The sequence below is a fragment of the Microcaecilia unicolor genome, chromosome 5, assembly GCF_901765095.1.
Source record: "Microcaecilia unicolor chromosome 5, aMicUni1.1, whole genome shotgun sequence".
NCBI classification, from domain to species: Eukaryota; Metazoa; Chordata; class Amphibia; order Gymnophiona; family Siphonopidae; genus Microcaecilia; species Microcaecilia unicolor.
Window position 1 is genome coordinate 55,350,465 of NC_044035.1, and position 20,461 is coordinate 55,370,925.

At 42.3% G+C, this 20,461-nt stretch overlaps 1 protein-coding gene across 2 annotated transcripts in view; it reads right to left on the bottom strand.

Annotated features, from left to right (window-relative positions):
* PYROXD2 (pyridine nucleotide-disulphide oxidoreductase domain 2) overlaps window positions 1–20,461 on the bottom strand; it is a 146,581-nt gene that overhangs the window by 79,301 nt on the left and 46,819 nt on the right. For both annotated transcript variants that reach the window (XM_030202912.1, XM_030202911.1), the window contains one exon: window positions 388–485. In XM_030202912.1, the coding sequence (XP_030058772.1) occupies window positions 388–485 (98 nt within the window). The remainder of the gene's footprint in view (window positions 1–387; window positions 486–20,461) is intronic.

Here is a 20,461-nt window from a genome sequence, read left to right on the forward strand (position 1 = left end):
ATTAGAAGCATATCCCCATTATTCTATAACAATGCATGTAAATGTTAGGACCACCACCATTCTGCCCATGACTCATTTCCGCATCCCCTTTTTTTTATTTGCACATAAATTTATGCGCGTAAGTTCCAATTAAATCTAATTAGTGTCAATTGCTTGTTAAAAAAACAATTGGCATTAATTGGTTCATTATTCAATTAAATTGCACATGTAACTTTTGGTGACTTTTATAGAATTAGGTGGATAATCTGTAGTATACCCAGCACTAATGTGAATGTTGCTGCCACAGAAAGACTATACAATATAATCCCCCAGGTGTGTTCCTGTAATCTGCCCTTTCTGAAGCCATCTAGAAGTACTTGATAGTGTGACTAGCCCGTGTCACCTTACCCACTTCCAGGTGTACGAGGGCTTAACATTGCACCAATCACAGCATCAGTTGCCAACGTTGACTTCAGAGGCTCAGACTCAAACCAATGTTCCAGAATCTGGAAAAGAAGCACATTTAAGGTGGCGTGCATAAAGAAATAAAAATGAATACTGCATATCATAAAATAAAACATATAAGCATTATGGGGTCCTTTTACTAAGTTGTGGTAAGCACTACCGGGTGCTTCCCACATGCCAAAATGGGAGCGCTCGGGTTCCCTGCAGTAGTTCAGACATCTGCTCAAGCTTCTCCATGTATTTTTTAGCACTGGGGGCGTGTTTGGGGGTGGAGAGTAGGCATGCCCAGCGCCAATTGGTTAGTGCAGCTACATTGCCACACGCCAACCAATTAACACACGGTTAGTGCATGACCCCTTTCCGTCTACTAAATAGGCATCAGTAAGGACTCACACGCTACTGGCCTCATGCTAATTTGGAAATTAGCACCTGACCATTAGTGTAAAAAATGTGGCTATTTTACAGCCACACTAAAAGCGGCTTCAGCGCATGGGTTTCCCAGCCCTGAACTTGCTGTATGTGGGAAAGCGCGGGGTACAAATGTAATAAATAAATACATAGCTAATCATAGCACATGGCCCCTTTTAGTGCTGCTTAGTAAAAGGGCCCTTGTGTTTCTTAAAAATAGTCTTTGACTTATGTATACTCCCCTCCAGCTTTTTTTTTTTTTAATTTAATCACTTTTACAATTTTACACGATAATCATGAAAATCATGAAAATTTAGAACACATAATTATAAGAAAAAGTAAATACAAACAATTTCAAAAATCCAGTTTCCCATTTCCTTAGACCACAATCAAAAATTGAGAGAGGCGTGTTTGAGATAAGGAGATCAAAAAGAGGAATGAAAAAAAATTATATAGGTAAATGGCCTGGTCTGAGTTACCCTCTTATATTTAATAATCAGTTGTTTACTTTACTCTTTTTGGCAAGTTGGATAGTTTTTTCATTTCAAGAAAACTTTTTAATTGCCGTGGTTCATAAAAAATATACTTATTACCCATGAATTTAACTAAGCATTTGCAAGGATAAGCTAATAAAAAGGTCACCCCCAATGCCCTATAGGCATATTTTCAAAGCACTTAGCCTTCCAAAGTTCCATAGAAACCTATGGAACTTTGGAAGGCTAAGTGCTTTGAAAATATGCCTGAAGTCTCCTCTCTTAATGTCAAAAATTTCTTCCTTCTATCTTGTGTTGTCTTGGTGACATCTGGAAATATCCATATTCTTTGTCCACAATATCATTTCAAGGAATTTTTAAAATACAGTTTTATTATAGAATTCAAATCTTGTTCGAAGACTAATGATACAATTAAGGTCCAACGCTGGGCCACTTCTGAGATTGATTCTTCCAAAAACGCTGAAATGTCCTCTAGTCCTTGAATGTTTTGTTGTGGTATTGGTAATTTCCTTGAGAATATGAATTCTTTATTTTGAACAGCAGCAGCATTTGATTGTTTAGGTAACGGTAAATAATAAATCTTATTATATGGAGGAATAGCTGCAGCTGGATAAAGAAGTATATCCTGTAAGTATTTTTTAAAGAGGTCTGATGGACTCATCCATTCCACAAAAGGAAAATTCAACATTCTCAAGTTCAAACATCTATTATAATTTTCAATTTGTTCTATTTTAGTATGTATCAACACTTTATCTGTTATTAACGCTTCAGTAGTGGCTTTTCAATCTTTCAACTCTTGCTGCGTTTGCTGTTTGTAGCTAGAAGCTTCTTGCTGAATTTTTTCCACTAAGGTAGCCAAATTATCAACTTTACTCACGATTTGTGAAGTGTCCTGGGCAGTTTTTGCAACTACTTTTGTTAAATCCTGTAAGACTTTCCAAATTGCCTCCAGAGTAACCTCCGTGGGAGAAATTAACTCCAAGTTCAAATCACCAGTCAACAGGGTATATGCGACGCCGTCTGAGGTCCAGCCGATACCGACTTCCGATTCTGCCGTGGCCTCCGCTCTCCACCCTTGCGATGCTGGGCACGGAGGGGGATTACCCTCCAGAGGAGACAACGATGTTTCAAGTCCCGCAAGTGCCGTCGCTCCTTCTTCGGCTCTCAGCGCGGGCTCCATTTGTCTGGTAAGTGGGGTTCCGATTGCATATCTTTCAATCGTTTGCTGGATTGAGGACGATGTTCTGGACATCGGTGTTTGTATCTTCACTATCCCCTTTCTTTTGGTATGCGGCATTTTAAGATTAGGAAACTTAGGAATAAACGCCAAACGAATTCGACTGAACAGCAAACGTATTCAGACCGCCATCTTGACATGCCCCCGTATACTCCCCTCCAGCTCTACCAATTTTAAATATAAGCTACTTAAGGCTTCTTTTACAAAGCGGCGCTACCAATTAGCATGTGCTGAGTGCAAAGAAGCCCATGGGACTTGAATGGGCTTCTTCGCATTCAGCACATGCTAATTGGTAGCACCGCTTTATTATGCTACTGCATTCAGGACCATACCAAGTTAGAGTGGAGGTGTATACTATTTAGTTAAAGCATCCTCCTTCCTGGGATAGCTGCAATAGTACTGCCTGCCCTTATGTAAGTCAGAGACCCCTAGAGAGTGTGTGATGTGAGTGGTTGATGATTTTGTTAAGGGCAGTTCTATAACAGAGTGCCTACAATTAGGCATCTGGAGGGCACTTGGTAGTAGCCCATTTTATAAAGGGGTATATACATACAGTGTGGTGGGAAACTTTTAACAGGGTCTCTCTCCGGATGTAGCCAGCCCTTTGTATATAATAGGGGCTGCGGAAGCCATAGGGCCGTAGTATTAACGGTTTGGGCAGGGGAAGCAATAGGATTTCTTCTACCCTGAATAGAATTTATTTATTTATTTAATTTATTGCATTTTTATCCCACATTTTCCCACCTATTTGCGGGCTCAGTGTGGCTTACAATACATTGTGAATGATGGAAATACAATTTGTTACAGTACGATTATGGGTTACATTGTGAAGAGTTATGGGAAGACAAAGTCAAAGTCAAAACATCATTTGGGAATAGAAACGATGGAATGTAATAATGGGGAAATGATAGGGCGCTAGAACAATATCAAGAGAACATTAGGGTATGACAATTTTATCTGTGGGTAGAGTTTTAAGTGTGGTGAAAATACGGGGGAAGAGAATTCAGAAGAGAGTGTATTGATGCATTTCTATTCATGTGTATGGACTTCATGTGTTTTGTTCCTTGCAATAAATTTTCTCGAAGAGATGAGTCTTCAATAGTTTGCGGAAGTTGGTTAATTCGTAGATTGTTTTCAGGTTGCGTGGTAGTGTATTCCAGAATTGCTTGCTCATATAAGAGAAGGTTGATGCATGCAGTACTTTGTATTTTATGCCTTTGCACTTAGGGAAGTGGAGATTGAAAAAAGTTCGGGATGATCTTTTAGCGTTTCTGGGTGGCAGGTCTATTAAATCAGACATGTATGCAGGGGCTTCACCGTGAATGATTTTGTGAACTAAGGTGCATACTTTAAAGGTGATACGTTCCTTGAGTGGGAGCCAGTGTAGTTTGCATGTAGTTGGCATGTTCCCTTTAGATGATTAATTATTCTGACCTAGTATTTGTTCAGACTGTTTTACACCGTCTGTGCACTAATAAGCTCCATAATCAGAAAGACACCCGGTAGTCAGCAGATATAATAATATGGTTTATTAGCATCAGTATCTTACCCAAAGGCAGTACAGGCAAGTAGGCATTCATATCTGGAACATGGTGGAACTGCGCTTCACGACACACAGCAGGTGCAGTGTGTCCTCTCTCTTCAGCCTTCTGCCCTGATACCCTTCAGACTGCCCTTTTTATACCCTTCTGGCTCTATTCATTCCTATGGACCCTAACTTTCTCACCAGAACTCTTTGGCCACTATCAGTTGATAACGATGAGTTCATATGTTTCCAAACTCTGAGGATCAACAAAAGATGTGCATGACAACATCTGTGAATTAATGACTTCACATGTCATTTTGTCCTCTTCGGCTCCCCACTCTACTTGCACCTGACCCACTGCTATCTTTCATTAGCCAAAACATCCATGCTTGTGACTTTCTTGCTAGTGCTAGTCTCGCTATTGTTTATAGAGCAGATTCCACCCCCCTGTCAGCTCTCTGAGAACTTACTTCAGCTCTTGCTGCAGTGAAATGTATCTGTGTCAGAAGTGATCTATGATTTTTAGAGGCCTAGCTCTTAGCCTGAGCCCTTGGCCTGTATTTCACTGAGAGCAAGTGACAGCATATTTCTACACCTTCAATTCGGGGAGGGGGGGGGGGGCACGCTAGGCATATCTTTACTGGTAGGGATGCTGAGCCCAATCAGCCAAATAAATGGACTACTACCACGCCCCACTGCTTGTTTCTGGCTTTGAGCAGCATGCCAGGAATTTTCGCACATACTTGTATAAGTCCTGGCATGCTGCTCAGAGCTAGAAACAAGCAGCAGAGAGCAATGGCAGTCCATTTATTTGGCTGGTGGGGCTCGGTACCCCTACCAGCAAAGATAAAGGAGCTCAGAGATGCCAAGGGTAGCCAAAGCTGGAGATTTACCACCACTATGCTGGAGATTGAAAGCCAATTAGTGATGTTTTTCTCGTGAGCACCAGCCATGTCTAAAACCAGTTCTGGCAAATGCACATTCCAAAACCTGACATTCTAATTAATAAATAGAAAATAAAATGCTTTTTTCTACCTTTGTTGTCTGGTCATTTTATTTTTCTTATTGTGTTGGTCCTACTCTGGTTTATGCTTTCCTCTTTCTTCTCTTAACTGTTTTGGCAAAGTCTCCTTGTACATTTGGCAGTTCCTCTCTCTTAATGTCCACCATACATCTTTTCTCCCAAGTCCAGCACCTCTGTCCCTCCTTGCCTCTACCCCTGAAGCAGGACCTCTGTCCCTCTTTGCCCTCTGATGCAGTACCTGTCTCCGTTGAGTTGTTACCCACTCCCCCAATGGAGCACCTCTCTCCTTCCTTGACCCCCATGCAGCACCTCTATCCCTCCTTGCCCCCCCCCCCATGCAGCACCTCACTCCCTCCTTGCCAAACCATGCAGCACCTCTTTCCCTCAATCCTTCCTCTTCTCCCTCCCCTCATGCAGTACCTGACTGGCTATCTATGGTCCCTTGTTCCCCCACCACCACAATGCAGTATCTGACTGCCTTATTGCCCCACCCGAACCAGCATCTCTCTGTGCTCTCCCACTTTGTCCTCCACCCCCTCCCGCATATCCTTGCCTCTTCTGCTGCAATTTATTTTTTTAAGCAGTGCTGGCATAGGTCAGAAAGAGCAGGCTGCTTCAGCCAATCCCAGAGGCCTTCTTTCAGCATGTCCCACCCCCGAGGGCTGAAGGGAGGTCTCCAGGATTAGTTGAAGCAGCCTGTTCCTGCTGACCTGTGCCAGCACTGCTTAAACAAAATTAATCACTGCAGAAGGGACAAGGAGGTACAGGCGGGACGGAGGACAGAGAGAGAGATCAGAGAGGTTCTGCATGGGTGGCGGTGGCAGAAGATACCTGAGCCACAGGGGACGACGACACTGCTGCCATGACTAGAAGGGGACCCAAATCATCTGAGCCCAAATTTTGGGAGCCAGCTGTTGAAGCAGCTTACTTTAACAACCAGCTTCCAAAATTCATTAAAAATTAACAAACAGCTCTTGCAAGCCAGTGCAAGCCGGCTCCAGCATACCACGGTATACTTAGGAGCCAACTTTTCAAAATTATTGGGGGTGCTAAGCCCAATGAAAATAACCCCTCCCTGAACACATACAAGGAATTTTCTCAATATTGGGGGTGCTCAAGCACCCACAGAGTCGGCTCCAATGACGGTATACATACCTAACAGGCATGAGCACTTATGCCAGCCATGGAACTAATGTAACTATTTTTGCTGTAAGTTATGCATAAAAATTTGAGCCCTGCCTAAGCTTCATCCATCTGTACCCCCCCCCCCCTTGCAAATACGCACTACAAAAGTAAAGTGGTCATTTACAGAATAGCACTTATGTAGAATTTTTGCATTTTTAGCAGCATATCTGGGTTTAAAAAAGGTTTGGACATGTTCCTGAAGAAAAAGTCCATAGTCTGCTACTGAGATAGACATGGGGAAGCCACTGCTTACCCTGGGACCGCTAGCATGGAATGTTGCTACTATTTGGGTTTCTGCCAGGTGCTTGTGACCTGGATTGGCTACTGCTGGAAGCAGGATACTGGCCTGTATAAACCATTGGTCTGACCCAGTATGGCTGTTCTTATGTATACAACTATACACATATGCGCATAAATGCCATAATTCTAAATATTTTCATGTGTAATGGGTGTGTTAGCAGTTATGTTATGGAATTGCCTCTTATGTGTCTAAGGCTCAGCCTTTTGTCTTGTGTAAAGCCTTCCTTCACTTTTGAATTTGTGTCCAGTATAAATTGAATGTGACAGAAGTTTTACCCACACCATTGCCTTCTATATAATAAAGAAGTGGAGCAGCAGCTTGACCCTCAAGCAAAATAGATAAGGAGAGAAGGCCCGCTCAGGAGCAGGGCTACTGGAAGTGGTAGTGAGGGGCATTTTCAATATGACGTCTAAGTCCAACTTTGGACGTTTTGCTCAAAACATCCAGAATCTGAACAACAAATATAGACATTTTTGAAACAGCAAAACGTCTTTTTTTCCCCCTGAAATGGCTACATGCTAGATGTTTTTGTGCTTTTATCTTTTTGGTCCATTTTCTGAAAAAAAAAAAAAGTCCAAGTGCAAAACACACAAAATCAAGCCATTGGTATGTAGGAGGAACAAGCATTCTTAGTAGACTGACCACACAGACATCCCAGGAGAGCAATGGGGCACCCAAGGGGGCTCTGCTGTGGACTTCACATAAAAGCTCCCAGGTACACATCTCACCTTTGCTCCTTTATCTTGTTTGCTGAACCCTCCAAAACTCACCACCCCCAACTGTACACCACTACAATAGCCCTTATGGTTGAAGGTCACCTGTATGTGGTTACAGTAGGTTTTTGGTGAGTTTTGGAGGGCTGACACATTCCATCACAAGTCTAACAGTTAGAGTGGGATATGGGTTTGGATCCCCTTCTCCACAGTACACTGCACCTACCACTAGGCTACTCCTGGGACCTAACAGGACTGGTTTTAACATCTGATGCTGTCATAGAGGTTGGTATGTGCTATTTCTTTTACATCTTTGGGGGGTGGGAGGGGGTCAGTGAACACTGGGGTAGTAAGGGGAGGTCATTCCTTTATTCCTCCAGTGGTCATCTGGTCATTTAGGGCACTTTTTGTGGCTCAGTCATTATTGAAACAGGTCTAGCTCAACACATCTTAGTTTTAGTCCTAAATATTTTTGTTTTGTTCCGTTATGGCTGAAAAACATCCAGGTTTTAGGAACACCGAAACCCCACCCTTAACACCCCCCCCCCCCCCCTTGTGATTTGGATGCACTACAAACAGCACAGAAAAATGTCTGGCAAATGGGTTTCAAAAATACTGATTTAGATGTTTTGGAGAGAAAAACATCCAAATGCAGCTTTATGCCACTTTTTAGACGTTTTTCTCTTTCGAAAATGAGCTGATGTGTATTAGATTATCCCTCTTTGGAAGAATCTGTGTGGAAATGAATCCCAGAGAGAAAAGCGACTGTGTTTTTTTATTCAGAAGGGAAACCCTTTACCCCCAAAAGACTGATTATTACTGAAAGGAGTCACAGACAAAGAGAAAGGAGACGTATAGAGAATTACAGTATTTACTCAATGCTGTATAACCTCAGGACAGAAAGACTACCTCAAAGCAGTAATTGTTTTACATGTATATTCAGTAAAGAGAGCTTGAGCATCTCATATCTGTGTGATTGTTTGAAGGGACCTCTACACCAGTGCCTTGAAGGAAAATCCCTTCCCTCCAGAGAGAACCTGCTTCTTTGCATAAGAGTGTGTACACTGTGAACAAAAAAGGAAGAGAACTAGGAGAAATAAATGTTCTGTGAGGATTCTGAAGTGTTAATCTGGCCATTCCATATCCACGGCTACTCCCCCACACCTCTTACAGATGATGCCCAGCATGGGGTTTCATGGTGTTGAACTCAAAGTTGGGGTGAAGAGAGATGCTGGTATGCCTTATTTTTGCAAGTCTGTATACTACTTCCTTATAGTTAAGGAGAAAACCTCTGTGGGCCTTGTACAATGAAGTCCCAAGAGAACTTTGTGTATACTGGCTGTCACTTGTTCTTCCATAGTAGAAGAAGCCGGACAGAGACCTGCACCCTCTGCAATAGTCATGGGCAAGTCTAAGGATGTGCAAAATCCCTGCCAAGAATCTCAGTATGTGGCATGTTCTCCCGCTAGCCTTGCATTGGATGCTACTGTACTTTTCTCGTAATCTGATGATGAAGACTACCTTTAAGAGACAGCTAATTGATGCTACAGTGCATTCTCGCTATCCTTGCGTTTGGTATCCACAGATTTGCTTATTCACGGAAAATACAGTGTAACTCATTTTTGTTATTTACGATAATGCACAATCAGTACACATTCTTTTGAGCATATGATAAGGTAAGTATCCACTGGATGAGGAATACACATTAACATGTCTCTAAGGGGCCCTTTTACTAAAAAGCTCAGTGTGTGCTAAGTGCCACGTAGCCCATAGGTATTCAAAAGGACGTGCAGCATTTAGCACGCCATAAGCTTTGGTGAAAGGGCCCCTAAATTCCTTCTCTTAGACAATGACTTTTTTCTGCTGAACCGTTTGCCCTGAGATAATCATGACGCATTGATAGCAACACTCATACTAGTGTAGTGAAGTGTAGTGCAAGTGCAAATGAAAGTGTGTTCCCATGAGGAAGAAGATATTCACAGAACTGTGCGTGAGTACTGTTATACCAAAAACCTGTATATACTGTACTTTTAAAACAGTGTATAAAATACACTTAGAAAATGCACAATATAAAAAGTTTTTTACAAGAAGGCTATATGAAATGATGAGTTTATAATGTTCACTGTACACTTTTGCTATCTAACAGGGTTGCACTGGAACCTAACCCCCTTTTCCCATAGGATCAATGGAATCTTATTTGTGTTTTTTGGTATTCATGGGGTTTTCTAGGAACTTAACTCCAGCAAATAACAAGAACTGTACTTTCATATTGTACTGTACTGTAGTAACTGATGAACAGTACGAACTGTACTGTTCATCATCAGCATGAACACTAGTAAAGAAAAGTTCTTATGTTTCAAGAAAAGAGTTTGGATTTTCAGCAATGTCTTTTGTTTGTGTGTTTTCTGTTTATGCTCTTTCGCAGGTTTCCATCCATAAGAATGATTCAGAGAAAGTATTGTTCAGGACTCTAGTTGATTTTTCAAGCTACAATCAGCAAGATGACCAGGCCAGTTCTGAAGCCTAGAAGAACAGAGGATGCTCAGAAATACAGATCAAAGATTTCTGATTAATGTTACATGTTTCTACTAAACGTTTTCGTTATTCGATGTAAAATAAAACATTGAAAAATACAAAAAAATGTTGCTTTAACTAATTGGTTTATGTTGTAACTTCTTTCATAAAATATTCCGATTTGCAGGTTGCTGCTAGACATCTTGTCAAGGATAGCACCTCTGCCTGTAAATTGTTTATTTCTTTTGCAGTAATGTGAAGTGTCTGTGATTCCCCTAGAAGGATCCCTTCTAATGTTTTGGCTTTCACAGGTCATGTGATCTGCCAGAGAGTGTACTGTTCCTAGCCTAAGACATATTCCAGGAGTGTGCTGTGAGGAGGAAAATTATTGATGTGCTGTAGGAGTGTATTAAGTCTGCATGCCTTTTGAAGTGCATTCAGCTGGCGTGTGGATGTCTAATAGTATGAGTGTTGCTATCAATGCATCATGATTATCTCAGGGCAAAAGTTCAGTAGAAAAAAGTCATTGTCTAAGAGAAGGAATTTAGGGGCCCTTTCACCAAAGCTTATGGTGTGCTAAATGCTGCACATACTTTTGTATATCTATGGGCCACGTGGCACTTAGCACATGCTAAGCTTTTTAGTAAAAGGGCCCCTTAGAGACACGTTAAAATGTGTAGTCCTCATCCAGTGGACACTTACATAGTAACATAGTAAATGACGGCAGATAAAGACCTGTACAGTTCATCCAGTCTGCCCAACAAGATAAACTCATTTTACATGGTATGTGACAAGCATGTACAATCTGAACAGGAGAGGACAGGATAGTAGATGCCATGGATGGACAGACATGATAGGTCATATGGTTTATCTGCCATCATTTTCTCTGTCTCAAAAGATCTATATTTCAAGGCAGGGGAAAAGGCCTCTGTCAAATATCACCCATGTGTGAGGATTTCTATTAGGGTGGAGCCTACCCCCCCCCCCCCCCTCCTTTTGAGGTTATGCCAATGATTGTGTTCAGTACAAAATTAAGTGCATTTCTGTTTTCATTCCTCCAGTGTTGCAGTTTAACTTCTTGAGGTTACCAGTTTAGTTCTGGTGTTCATATTTCTATTCCATATGCCTGGAATAGACTTCCTGAGCCAGTATGTCAACCTCCATCTCTGGCCGTCTTCAAATCTAATCTAAAAGCCTACCTTTTTGATGCTGCTTTAACTCCTAACCCTTATTCACTTGTTCAGAACCCTTATTTTATCATCCTCACTTTAATATTCCCTTATCTTGTTTGTCCTGTTTGTCTGACCTAATTAGATTGTAAGCTCTGTCGAGCAGGGACTGTCTCTTCATGTTTAAGTGTACAGCGCTGCATACGTCTAGTAGCGCTTTAGAAATGATAAGTAGTAGTACTAATTGCTTGTCCTCAAAGAAACATGTTTACTGCCAAAATCTTTTCCCCCATCCCTTATGTTTGAGTAGCAGGAATATACATCACAACAGCCCCAGTCCTTAAAGGGAGACTAAGTAAATCTACCTTCAACTCCTGCAGCTGATCTGGTTCATACAGTTGGCCAGAAACTGCCTGAGCCAGGAAAACATCTAGCTCATGTCAGAGTAGGATCCTGCCACCCGACCACTGCATCTTATGTTATCATATGCTCAAAAGAATGTGTAATCAGTTATGTTGCAGTTTCCTGTTAGTGGCTGAACAGTGAAATCTGTGTATGTGTAGTGAACACAGCCTGTTTATTTTTAAAAAATTTTTTTTAACTATTTAAATGAATCATATCAAGATAAACAGATTCTACATCAAATTTCCAATATGTCACTACAAACAAGTTATTGAAACACTCCTCTTCAGAGCTTCTACCTAAATCTTCCATAGCTGACTAAGTATATTCAAATTCTAGTTCATTGCAGGTTACCAGCTATGATTTTCTAATGTAAATCTAACAAGCTATCATTCACATTAAAAACTGAACAGACCCAATCAACACACCCAATAGATCATTCTGAGAATGCCCCACCATTCCCCTCCTGAACCCACCTCCTGCCTCTACCTGCTCTTAATCTTGCTCCAAGAACAATCTCCCACATTTCCTTATGTATGTAATGTCTTCATCAAATGTATTAGTTATATTTTATTGCAAATTAAAGGAAAATAATTAAGATAACCTTTATCCCTACAGAAAAAAAAAAAAGATGTGAATGAATTATGAACAGTTAGAAGGTTCTTCAGCATGCAGCAGTGACAGTGCTATGCCATAACCAATGTTTGTCAGAGTATATCACTATTCATTTATGTTTATTTGGTATGATAAAATCACCCTTATTACAAGGTAAATCAGAGCGATGAACAATCAAAAATATTAGAAGCAGGAAAACAATTCCATAAAAGACAGGACAGGGCATCAGTTAAACGACACACACAGTCAAAGGCAGAGACGGAGAGCAAAGAGAAAATCATAAATAATTACTTCATTAAAAACACATCAGCTAGAAACATATCAGCTAACTGCAAATCCCCTGTAAGTTAACATGATCAGTCCAATGCTAAAGAGAAAAGATGGGTCTTTAGTATTAAAATTAGTAAAAGACAGTTCAGATGTAAGTGAAAGCTGTTACTAAAGGCCAGAAAAAAGGCGCTTTTCCTTGTTGATTCTAAACGCGCTTGTGATCATTTACCGATAGCCAGGGGAGAGAATACGGAATTGTCACTCTAGCAAAATAATCTGGCAATTAGTGTGAAGATCCTTAAAGGCCAGAGTTAAGATTTTAGGTGAAGGAGGAGCTACATTTTGGAGTCAGCAGTGGTGTGCCCATGTGAAACAGGGACCACGTGGGAGATATCAATATGGTACTGGAAGTAAGACCAGGGGAAGGTCATGCCAGCATATATCCTCCACTATGTAGAGTCCTTCATATTACTGGTTGTCTGCATGTTAAGGGGGCGATTTCCAAAAGTTGAGCACCAAGATGCAATGGGCTGTTACAGAATACTAGCACAGGCTGGCATTTACACACCAACGTTCAGGCTAGTACATGAACGCACCTATATGTAGCACTTTAGAGCATAACTTATTGTATTCTGTAAGTTACAAATGTAAATATGGGACCCACCTATGCATCTTCCCCTGTGCACACTCCTTACATTTACCAGCTAAGCAAGTTGTGTGCTAAAGTCATAGGGGCTGATGTTCAGACCATGGGAGATAGCCGGGATGCCTCCCGCAGTCGATGCTGAGTCTGGATATTCAATGCCGGGCCATTTCCAGTGATCAGAATTGAATATTCGGGTGCTTTTTCTCTGGTTTAAATTTAACCGGCTAAGCCGATATTCAGCACTGGCTGGTTAAGTTTAACCCAGCCAAAGATATTCCAGGTATTTTGGCGGCCTAATTGGGCTGCCAAACTTAACCAGTGATGCACTGTATATCGGTAGATAGCCGGTTATATCACACAATATAACAGGCTATCCACGAAGCGCTAACTGGCAATATTCAGTGGGAGAAAACTGGCAATTTCCTGCAGAATATGGCCAGATAGCCAGTTAAGTAAATTGCCAGATAGCTGGTTGAGTGCCATTTAACTGGCCAAGAGCTGGAGCTGTTCCTGGCCGGTTAGATGGTTTTAAATATTGGGCGAATAGAATACCACTTAGGTGCACTTAGGCTTAGGCACATAACATTCTTATGTGTGTCAATGCTAGTGTTCCATACCTTAGATGAATGGAGGGATAATTTATTTACAAGTAGGGAAGGAAAAATGGGTCTTGATATACCACCTTTCTGTGGTTTTTGCAACTACATTCAAAGCAGTTTACAAAGAGGGGCATAATCAAAAGGGACGCCCAAGTTTTGCTGAGGACGTCCTCGCAAAACATCCCGATGGAGGGACGAGGAAACCCGTATTATCAAAACAAGATGGACGTCCTTCATTTTGATAATACAGTCGGGGACACCCAAATCCTGAAATTTAGGTCGTCCTTAAACTTGGTCATTTCTGATTTTCGTTGATAATGGAAACCAAGGATGCCCATCTCAGATATGACCAAATGCAAGCCCTTTGGTCATGGGAGGAGCCAGCATTCATAGTGCACTGGTCCCCCTGACATGCCAGGACACCAACTGGGCACTGCAGTGGACTTCATAACTTGCTCCCAGGTGCATAGCTCCCTTTACTTTGTGTGATGAGCCCCCCAAAACCCACTACCCACAACTGTACACAACTACCATAGCCCTTACGGGTGAAGGGGGGCACCTAGATGTGGGTACAGTGGGTTTGTGGTGGATTTTGGAGGGCTCACATTTACCACCGCAAGTGTAACAGGTAGGGGTGGGGGGTGGGCCTGGGTCCGCCTGCCTGAAGTGCACTGCACCCACTAAAACTGCTCCAGGGACCGGCATACTGCTGTGATGGACCCGAGTATGACATTAGAGGCTGGCACAAAATATTTTTAAAGATTTTTTTTAAGGGTGGGAGGTGGTTAGTGACCACTGGGGGAGTAAGGGGAGGTCATCCCCAATTCTCTCCGGTGGTCATCTGGTCAGTTCGGGCACCTTTTTGTGCCTTGATTGTAAGAAAAACACGACATGGTAAACTCGTCCAAGTGCTCGTCAGGGACGCCCTTTTCACCATTCAACCACTGCGTTAGCCCAGAGTAACACACAATGCAACAAACATGAGGTACCCAGCTTTTATCTGGATCTCCAATTTGACAGTCAAAGTCATACTTGTAAGCAAGGCGCACTCGCTTTGTCAGATTCTTGCGCTGATCATAAGTAGTCTATTTGCCACATATGCAGCAGAAATTGTCTGGATTGTTAACACATTTGCGTCTATCCATCTTGCCTTATATACTGTGATAAAGTCACATCTAGGATAGTTGGGTTAAGGCAGTTTCAGTCTGAAATACAAGTCCCAGGATAGTTGGGTTAAGGCAGTTTCACTCTGAAATACAAGTTCCAGAAGGCATTGCAGGCAAGGAGCCAGGGGGTGAGATGAGGAACCCGGACTGGACTCCTAGCTGCAATAGGGGAAGACATGGGTGTAGGCTGGCAGGACGGGTAGATGGGCTGCCACTAGGGGGAAAGAGAGTTAGGAAACCCTGTGTGCAGGAGCTCATCATTAGTCTAATGCTCAACTCAGCTGGTATGGGTGTGGGGGAAGCTAATGGAAGGAGAATGATTGGTTGTGAGAGCAGAAGCCAGGGATTGATTAGGCAGGTGGGAAGGAGTCCCAGAGGAGAGAAGCAGAGAGAGAGAGAAGCAGTTGCAGGCTGAAAACCTTGGGGTAAGAGAGGTCCCTAAAGTACTGAAGCAGGCTGAAATCCCTTGGGTGTGAGGAAGTCCCAAAAATATTTGCAGGCTGAAAATCCTTGGGTAAGGGAGGTCCCTAAAGTATTGAATTTACCGTGAAGCTGATGCAGGGTTAAATCCCTTGGGTATGAGGAGTCCCTAAAGTATTGAACTCTTCTGAAGGTAAAGAGAGTAGAAGGTAGAAACTGCTGCTTTGTGATTTAACTGTGATGAAGAACTGAAAGAACTGCTTCTATTTGGAATTGAACTACTGCTTATTGTGCACTGGATAAAGAGCCCAGACTGGAGATGACTGTGAGCCTGTACTGAATCCTGGTATGTGCTGATAGCCTACTGCTTAAAGGGGACTATTTGCCACACACTTTCAGGTGAATGCTGCTGTTGGAACTGTGTATCAGGTCTACTAGAAACCTGCATGGAATAAAGTCCTTAAGATTGAACTTGCTGGTGGACATTTATTTCTTAACTGTACCAGGAGCCTGTGGCTGGAGGAGATTGTTCTATCCTTGGCTGCACCTAGAGGTACCTGGTTACAATACTTACTGCTGACATCAGCCAATAGACCTGTCTGAGCGCGTCCGGACAGGTCTGGGCATGTCCATTGGAATATTTCCAATATATAATACATTAATATTATAAGTGAATAGGTTTGCATGTATAACTTAAAATCTAGACATGTCAGGCAAATTCAGAGTTCATATTTGGAATCGGCGGGTTCAATTTAGTATAAATCACGTTTTTCTCTCAGTAGCAAAATCATTGTTGCGTTGTAATCCAGACAAATGTACTGCCATATGGATCACAGACCTTTCTTTTACACCATTGTTAGCACCCAGAATCAATGATACTTTTTTGAGACTTCAGTCTTCCTTGATAATTTTAGGGTGAATTCAGACTCTCATCTATCCTTTAATCAGAAAACATCAGCAGTAGTGAAGGCTCGTTTCTATGTATTCCAATAGAATCACCATGTCCTTTTTTGGATTGTGATATCCTTTCTGTGTTGATTCATTCTGTGGTTATATCTAGACTTAACTATTGTAACTCTCTTTATAATAGGATTTGTCTCTGTGAAAACTGTAACTTGTTCAAAACATACTTTTTTGCAAAACAATTATAAATTATTGATCATATTATCCCATTTCTAAAGGAGAATCACTGGCTTCTGGTGGCATATAAGTCAAAGTTCTAGTGCTAGCCTTTAATGTTCTAGTTCTGGTCAGCCAGATGTGCTGTTTAATGATTTGATGCCTCATGTACCTTCAACATCTCTTCGCTGTCAGAATGACAACATGCTTTTTATATCCCCCATCACAAGAATGGTTAGAGACCACTTGGAATTTGGCCTTTTATATTCTGGCTTCTTTGCTTTTGAATTTATTTCCAATATATTTGAACTGAACCCTCTTTAACTAATTTTAAGGTGGTGCTGAAAGACTCATTTGTTACACAAGCCTTTAGGGTCTGATTTCATGTGATCAGCCATAGTTTTCCTGGTTTGATCTTAAAGGCTTCACCCAACGCGTAATTAAACTCTGGAATTCGTTGCCGGAGAACGTGGTGAAGGCGGTTAGCTTGGCAGAGTTTAAAAGGGGGTTAGACGGTTTCCTAAAGGACAAGTCCATAAACCGCTACTAAATGGACTTGGGAAAAATCCACAATTCCGGGAATAACATGTATAGAATGTTTGTACGTTTGGGAAGCTTGCCAGGTGCCATTGGCCTGGATTGGACGCTGCCGTGGACAGGATGCTGGGCTCGATGGACCCTTGGTCTTTTCCCAGTATGGCATTACTTATGTACTTTTATTTCCTCTTTTTTCCCTTGCAGTTTTTTTCTGTTTTGTATTGTTTGTTAACTACCCTGATGTTTTTATGAAGACTGGTGTATCAAGATTTGGAATAAACATAAATAAAGACCACAAGACATCATTGGAAGGACAGGGTATCAGGAACAGTGGCATATATTGCAACATTGCTTGATTGGAAAGAAGCAAACTTAGTACCAATTGCCTCACAATCTGTTGGGGTGAACTATGTCTGTTCAGTGTGAGCCAGATGAAGGTCTGGAAAAAGTCTATAGTGATACTGTTAAGTTTTAGATTTAACTACTCACCTATGAAATGAGTTGTAGGGGCTCAGGCTTGAAATATCTGCCTCGCTGGTGTGACACAGAGGTCGAGGCTCACAGATTTGTCCTTAAGAATCCTTCTCTGGGTCAGACTCAGAGCATTCCTGAGGTTTTGATTATGAACCAACAGAGTTCTTTGAAGAGGAGGGTTCCACTGGTTTCCCCTCAGACCCCCTGAGTGGTCTGTAACCTTTGTTTCTTTTTCCCTGTCTGAACCTTTGGACCCTCACATTTCCTGCTTTGTCACATTTCCTACCTTGACTCCTCTGTGTCTCACCTCCTCGAGTCCTTGCCCACACCTGCCAGCCCCCCCAGGCACACCCATCCCTTGCTCTGTATCCAGGGCCACCAAGAGGAAGGGGTGGGGTGGGGGCAAAATTCCTCGGGCCCGGTGCCAGGCCTTCAGAAGATGCCGACAATCACTGCAGATATAGGAACAGAACGTTTTACTGCCCAGCAGGAACGGTAAAAAGTTTTGTTCCCACAGTAAAAAAATCTCTTCCTCCCCGCAGGTCTCACCTAAAGGTTTTTTATTTTTGTTGTTGTTGTTACATTTGTACCCCGCGCTTTCCCACTCATGGCAGGCTCAATGCGGCTTACGTGGGGCAATGGAGGATTAAGTGACTTGCCCAGAGTCATAAGGAGCTGCCTGTGCCTGAAGTGGGAATTGAACTCAGTTCCTCAGTTCCCCAGGACCAAAGTCCACCACCCTAACCACTAGGCCACTCCTCCACTCCTGCAGCCGACAGCGATTTACAGTCAGAAGCTGGCTCTGTGGCTTTCCTTCTGCCATGTCCCAAACTCTCTACTGCAACTTCCTGTTTAGCGTCAGAACAGGACGTTGCAGTAGAGAGAGGGCTCAATGGGATGCGGCAGAAGGAAGGCCATGGAGACAGCCTCTGACTGTAAATCGCTGCTGGCTGCAGGAAGCTGTAGGTGAGACCAGCGGGAGGTGGAAGGGATGGGAGAAAAGCGGCAGTGTCTGTAGGGGGCGTGGGGGGCCCTGAAGATTTCTTGCCCCAGGTCCAGCTTTGTCGCTTGGCAGCCCTATTGGTATCTCGCCCCCTTTCCCCACCAAACCACCACACCTTCCATTCAAACCCCCTACCTTTTTGTTTTCTGTCTCTCATTGTTCCTGTTTGTCCACTCCCAGTTTGTCACTGTGCTATGTGTTCCTGCCATTTGTGTGAGGACTGTTTGTTGGTGCTCGGAGAATGAGTGCAGTAGGTGGAGGAGTGCACAGTGGTGTTACTGGGCTTAACGGGTAGCACCTGTGGTGGTGGGAACCTGCACGTCAATCATGGATGCACTGAACATGGTTGTGGCTTATGCTTTGCTGGATGTGGATGAGAGTTTGGAGGGAAGGCCCAGAAGAAGGCATGCTTGTACCTTAATAGTTCTAAGCGGGTTACAATAAAAATAACCAGACAAAATCTGGGAGCTACATTTAAATCAACAAAAGAATTATACAGCAGAATAACATTCAAAATGATTTAAAAACATATTTACGAAATAATTAAGTTTTTTATCCGCTTTCTGAAATCTAAGTAATTAAAAGAAACTCGGACAATATCAGTTATTTCCCTTCCATACTTAGCAGCTTGATATGAAAATAGAGAATCAACTAATTTTAGTCTCCTTTTACCCTTCACAGAAGGAAATTTTTAAAAGTTAAAAGCTTTGAATCTATAAATTCTACCAGTATTTGACAAGTGGAGCTAAGCCATATAGAATTTTGAAAAGGAAGCAGAAATTTTTAAGATATACTCTGGCTTCAATAGGAAGCCAATGCAAAGTAATCAGAAGTGCTGCCAAATTATTTGAGTGAAAAAAAAAATCAAACTGTCACGTTCTGGATCGTCTGCAACATCTTCAACACATACTTAGGTGCAGCTGTATAAACAATGTTGCAGTAATCCAATATCGAAAGGATTAGAGCCTAAGTTAGTAATCTAAACTGATCTGGATAAAAAACATCGATGCACCCTACAAGGTTTCCACACAAGATTAAAAGACTTTTTAGTTACATAATTAAGCTCAGCATCAAACAATGACGTTCGATCAATAAAAACTCCTAAGATCTTTGCAGTAGACGAGAGGCAATAGTTATGTTGCCCTATTGAATGTGTTGTACAGTTAGGATTAGGGCTGTTGTCAATGAGGAGAAACTTAGGGACCCTTTTTACAAAGGCACGGTAGGGCAACCGTGCAGGTAGCACCTGCCAATTCGGCCCTACTGCCAGGGTAGCACAGAAGCCCAGTGGTAGTTCCGAAGTTTGCGCGTTGTTTCCCACGGTAGAAAATAATTCTCTATTTTCTACCATAGGGGGTGCTCCCGGTGGTAACTGGCAGTGTGGCCACATTGTCATGCTCTGCCTGATTACTGCGGGTTAGCACGTGAGCTCTTCCCACCAAGTAAACGGGAGGTGGTAAGGGCTCATGCGGTAAATGGCAAGGTGCTAATTTTGGACTTAGCGCCTGGCCATTATTGGTGTAAATCGAAATTTGGCTTTTTGGCAGACACGCTACGAGATGGCTACTTTTTAGCTTGCCTTTATAAAAGGGACTCTTAGTTTTCTTAATATTTAACTTTATGTTGCATCATCCAGGCTTCAATCATGAAATACATCTATGGATAACTGATAACACTTCTTATGATAAAGAACAAAAAGGAATTAAAACTGTAAAGTCATCTGCATAACTATAATTTTTGTAGCCAGCCTCTTCTAATTCAAATAGCAATGAATGTAAGAAAACATTAAATAAAATAGAGGAAGTGAAGATCCCTTTGGAACCCCAATTCCACAGTATTTAGGCCCAGGACCTGCTTCATGGACCCCGTTGACCAGCAATGCCTTACTAGGGCTTTGCTAGGGCTGCCATACGTACCTCTGTGACAAAGTATAACCCCTCCTCCATGCCAGGAAATGCAGGAATAATCTAGTGCCAGTCCACCTTATGGTCACTGCCTCTTTGCCTTTCTTGCCACCGGCGCTTTTCAGTCAGTGCTAGCACTCAATGTAGGCCTCACCCAGTCCACCATCTCCAACTACCTTGCTCAGTTCCTCAAAGCCTTCCTCACCCACACCTCAGATTATATTACCTTCTCCCCTACCCCCTAGGCCCTCCAGAACGTGGTTTAGTTCTATGCCATAGTCCACTTACCCTC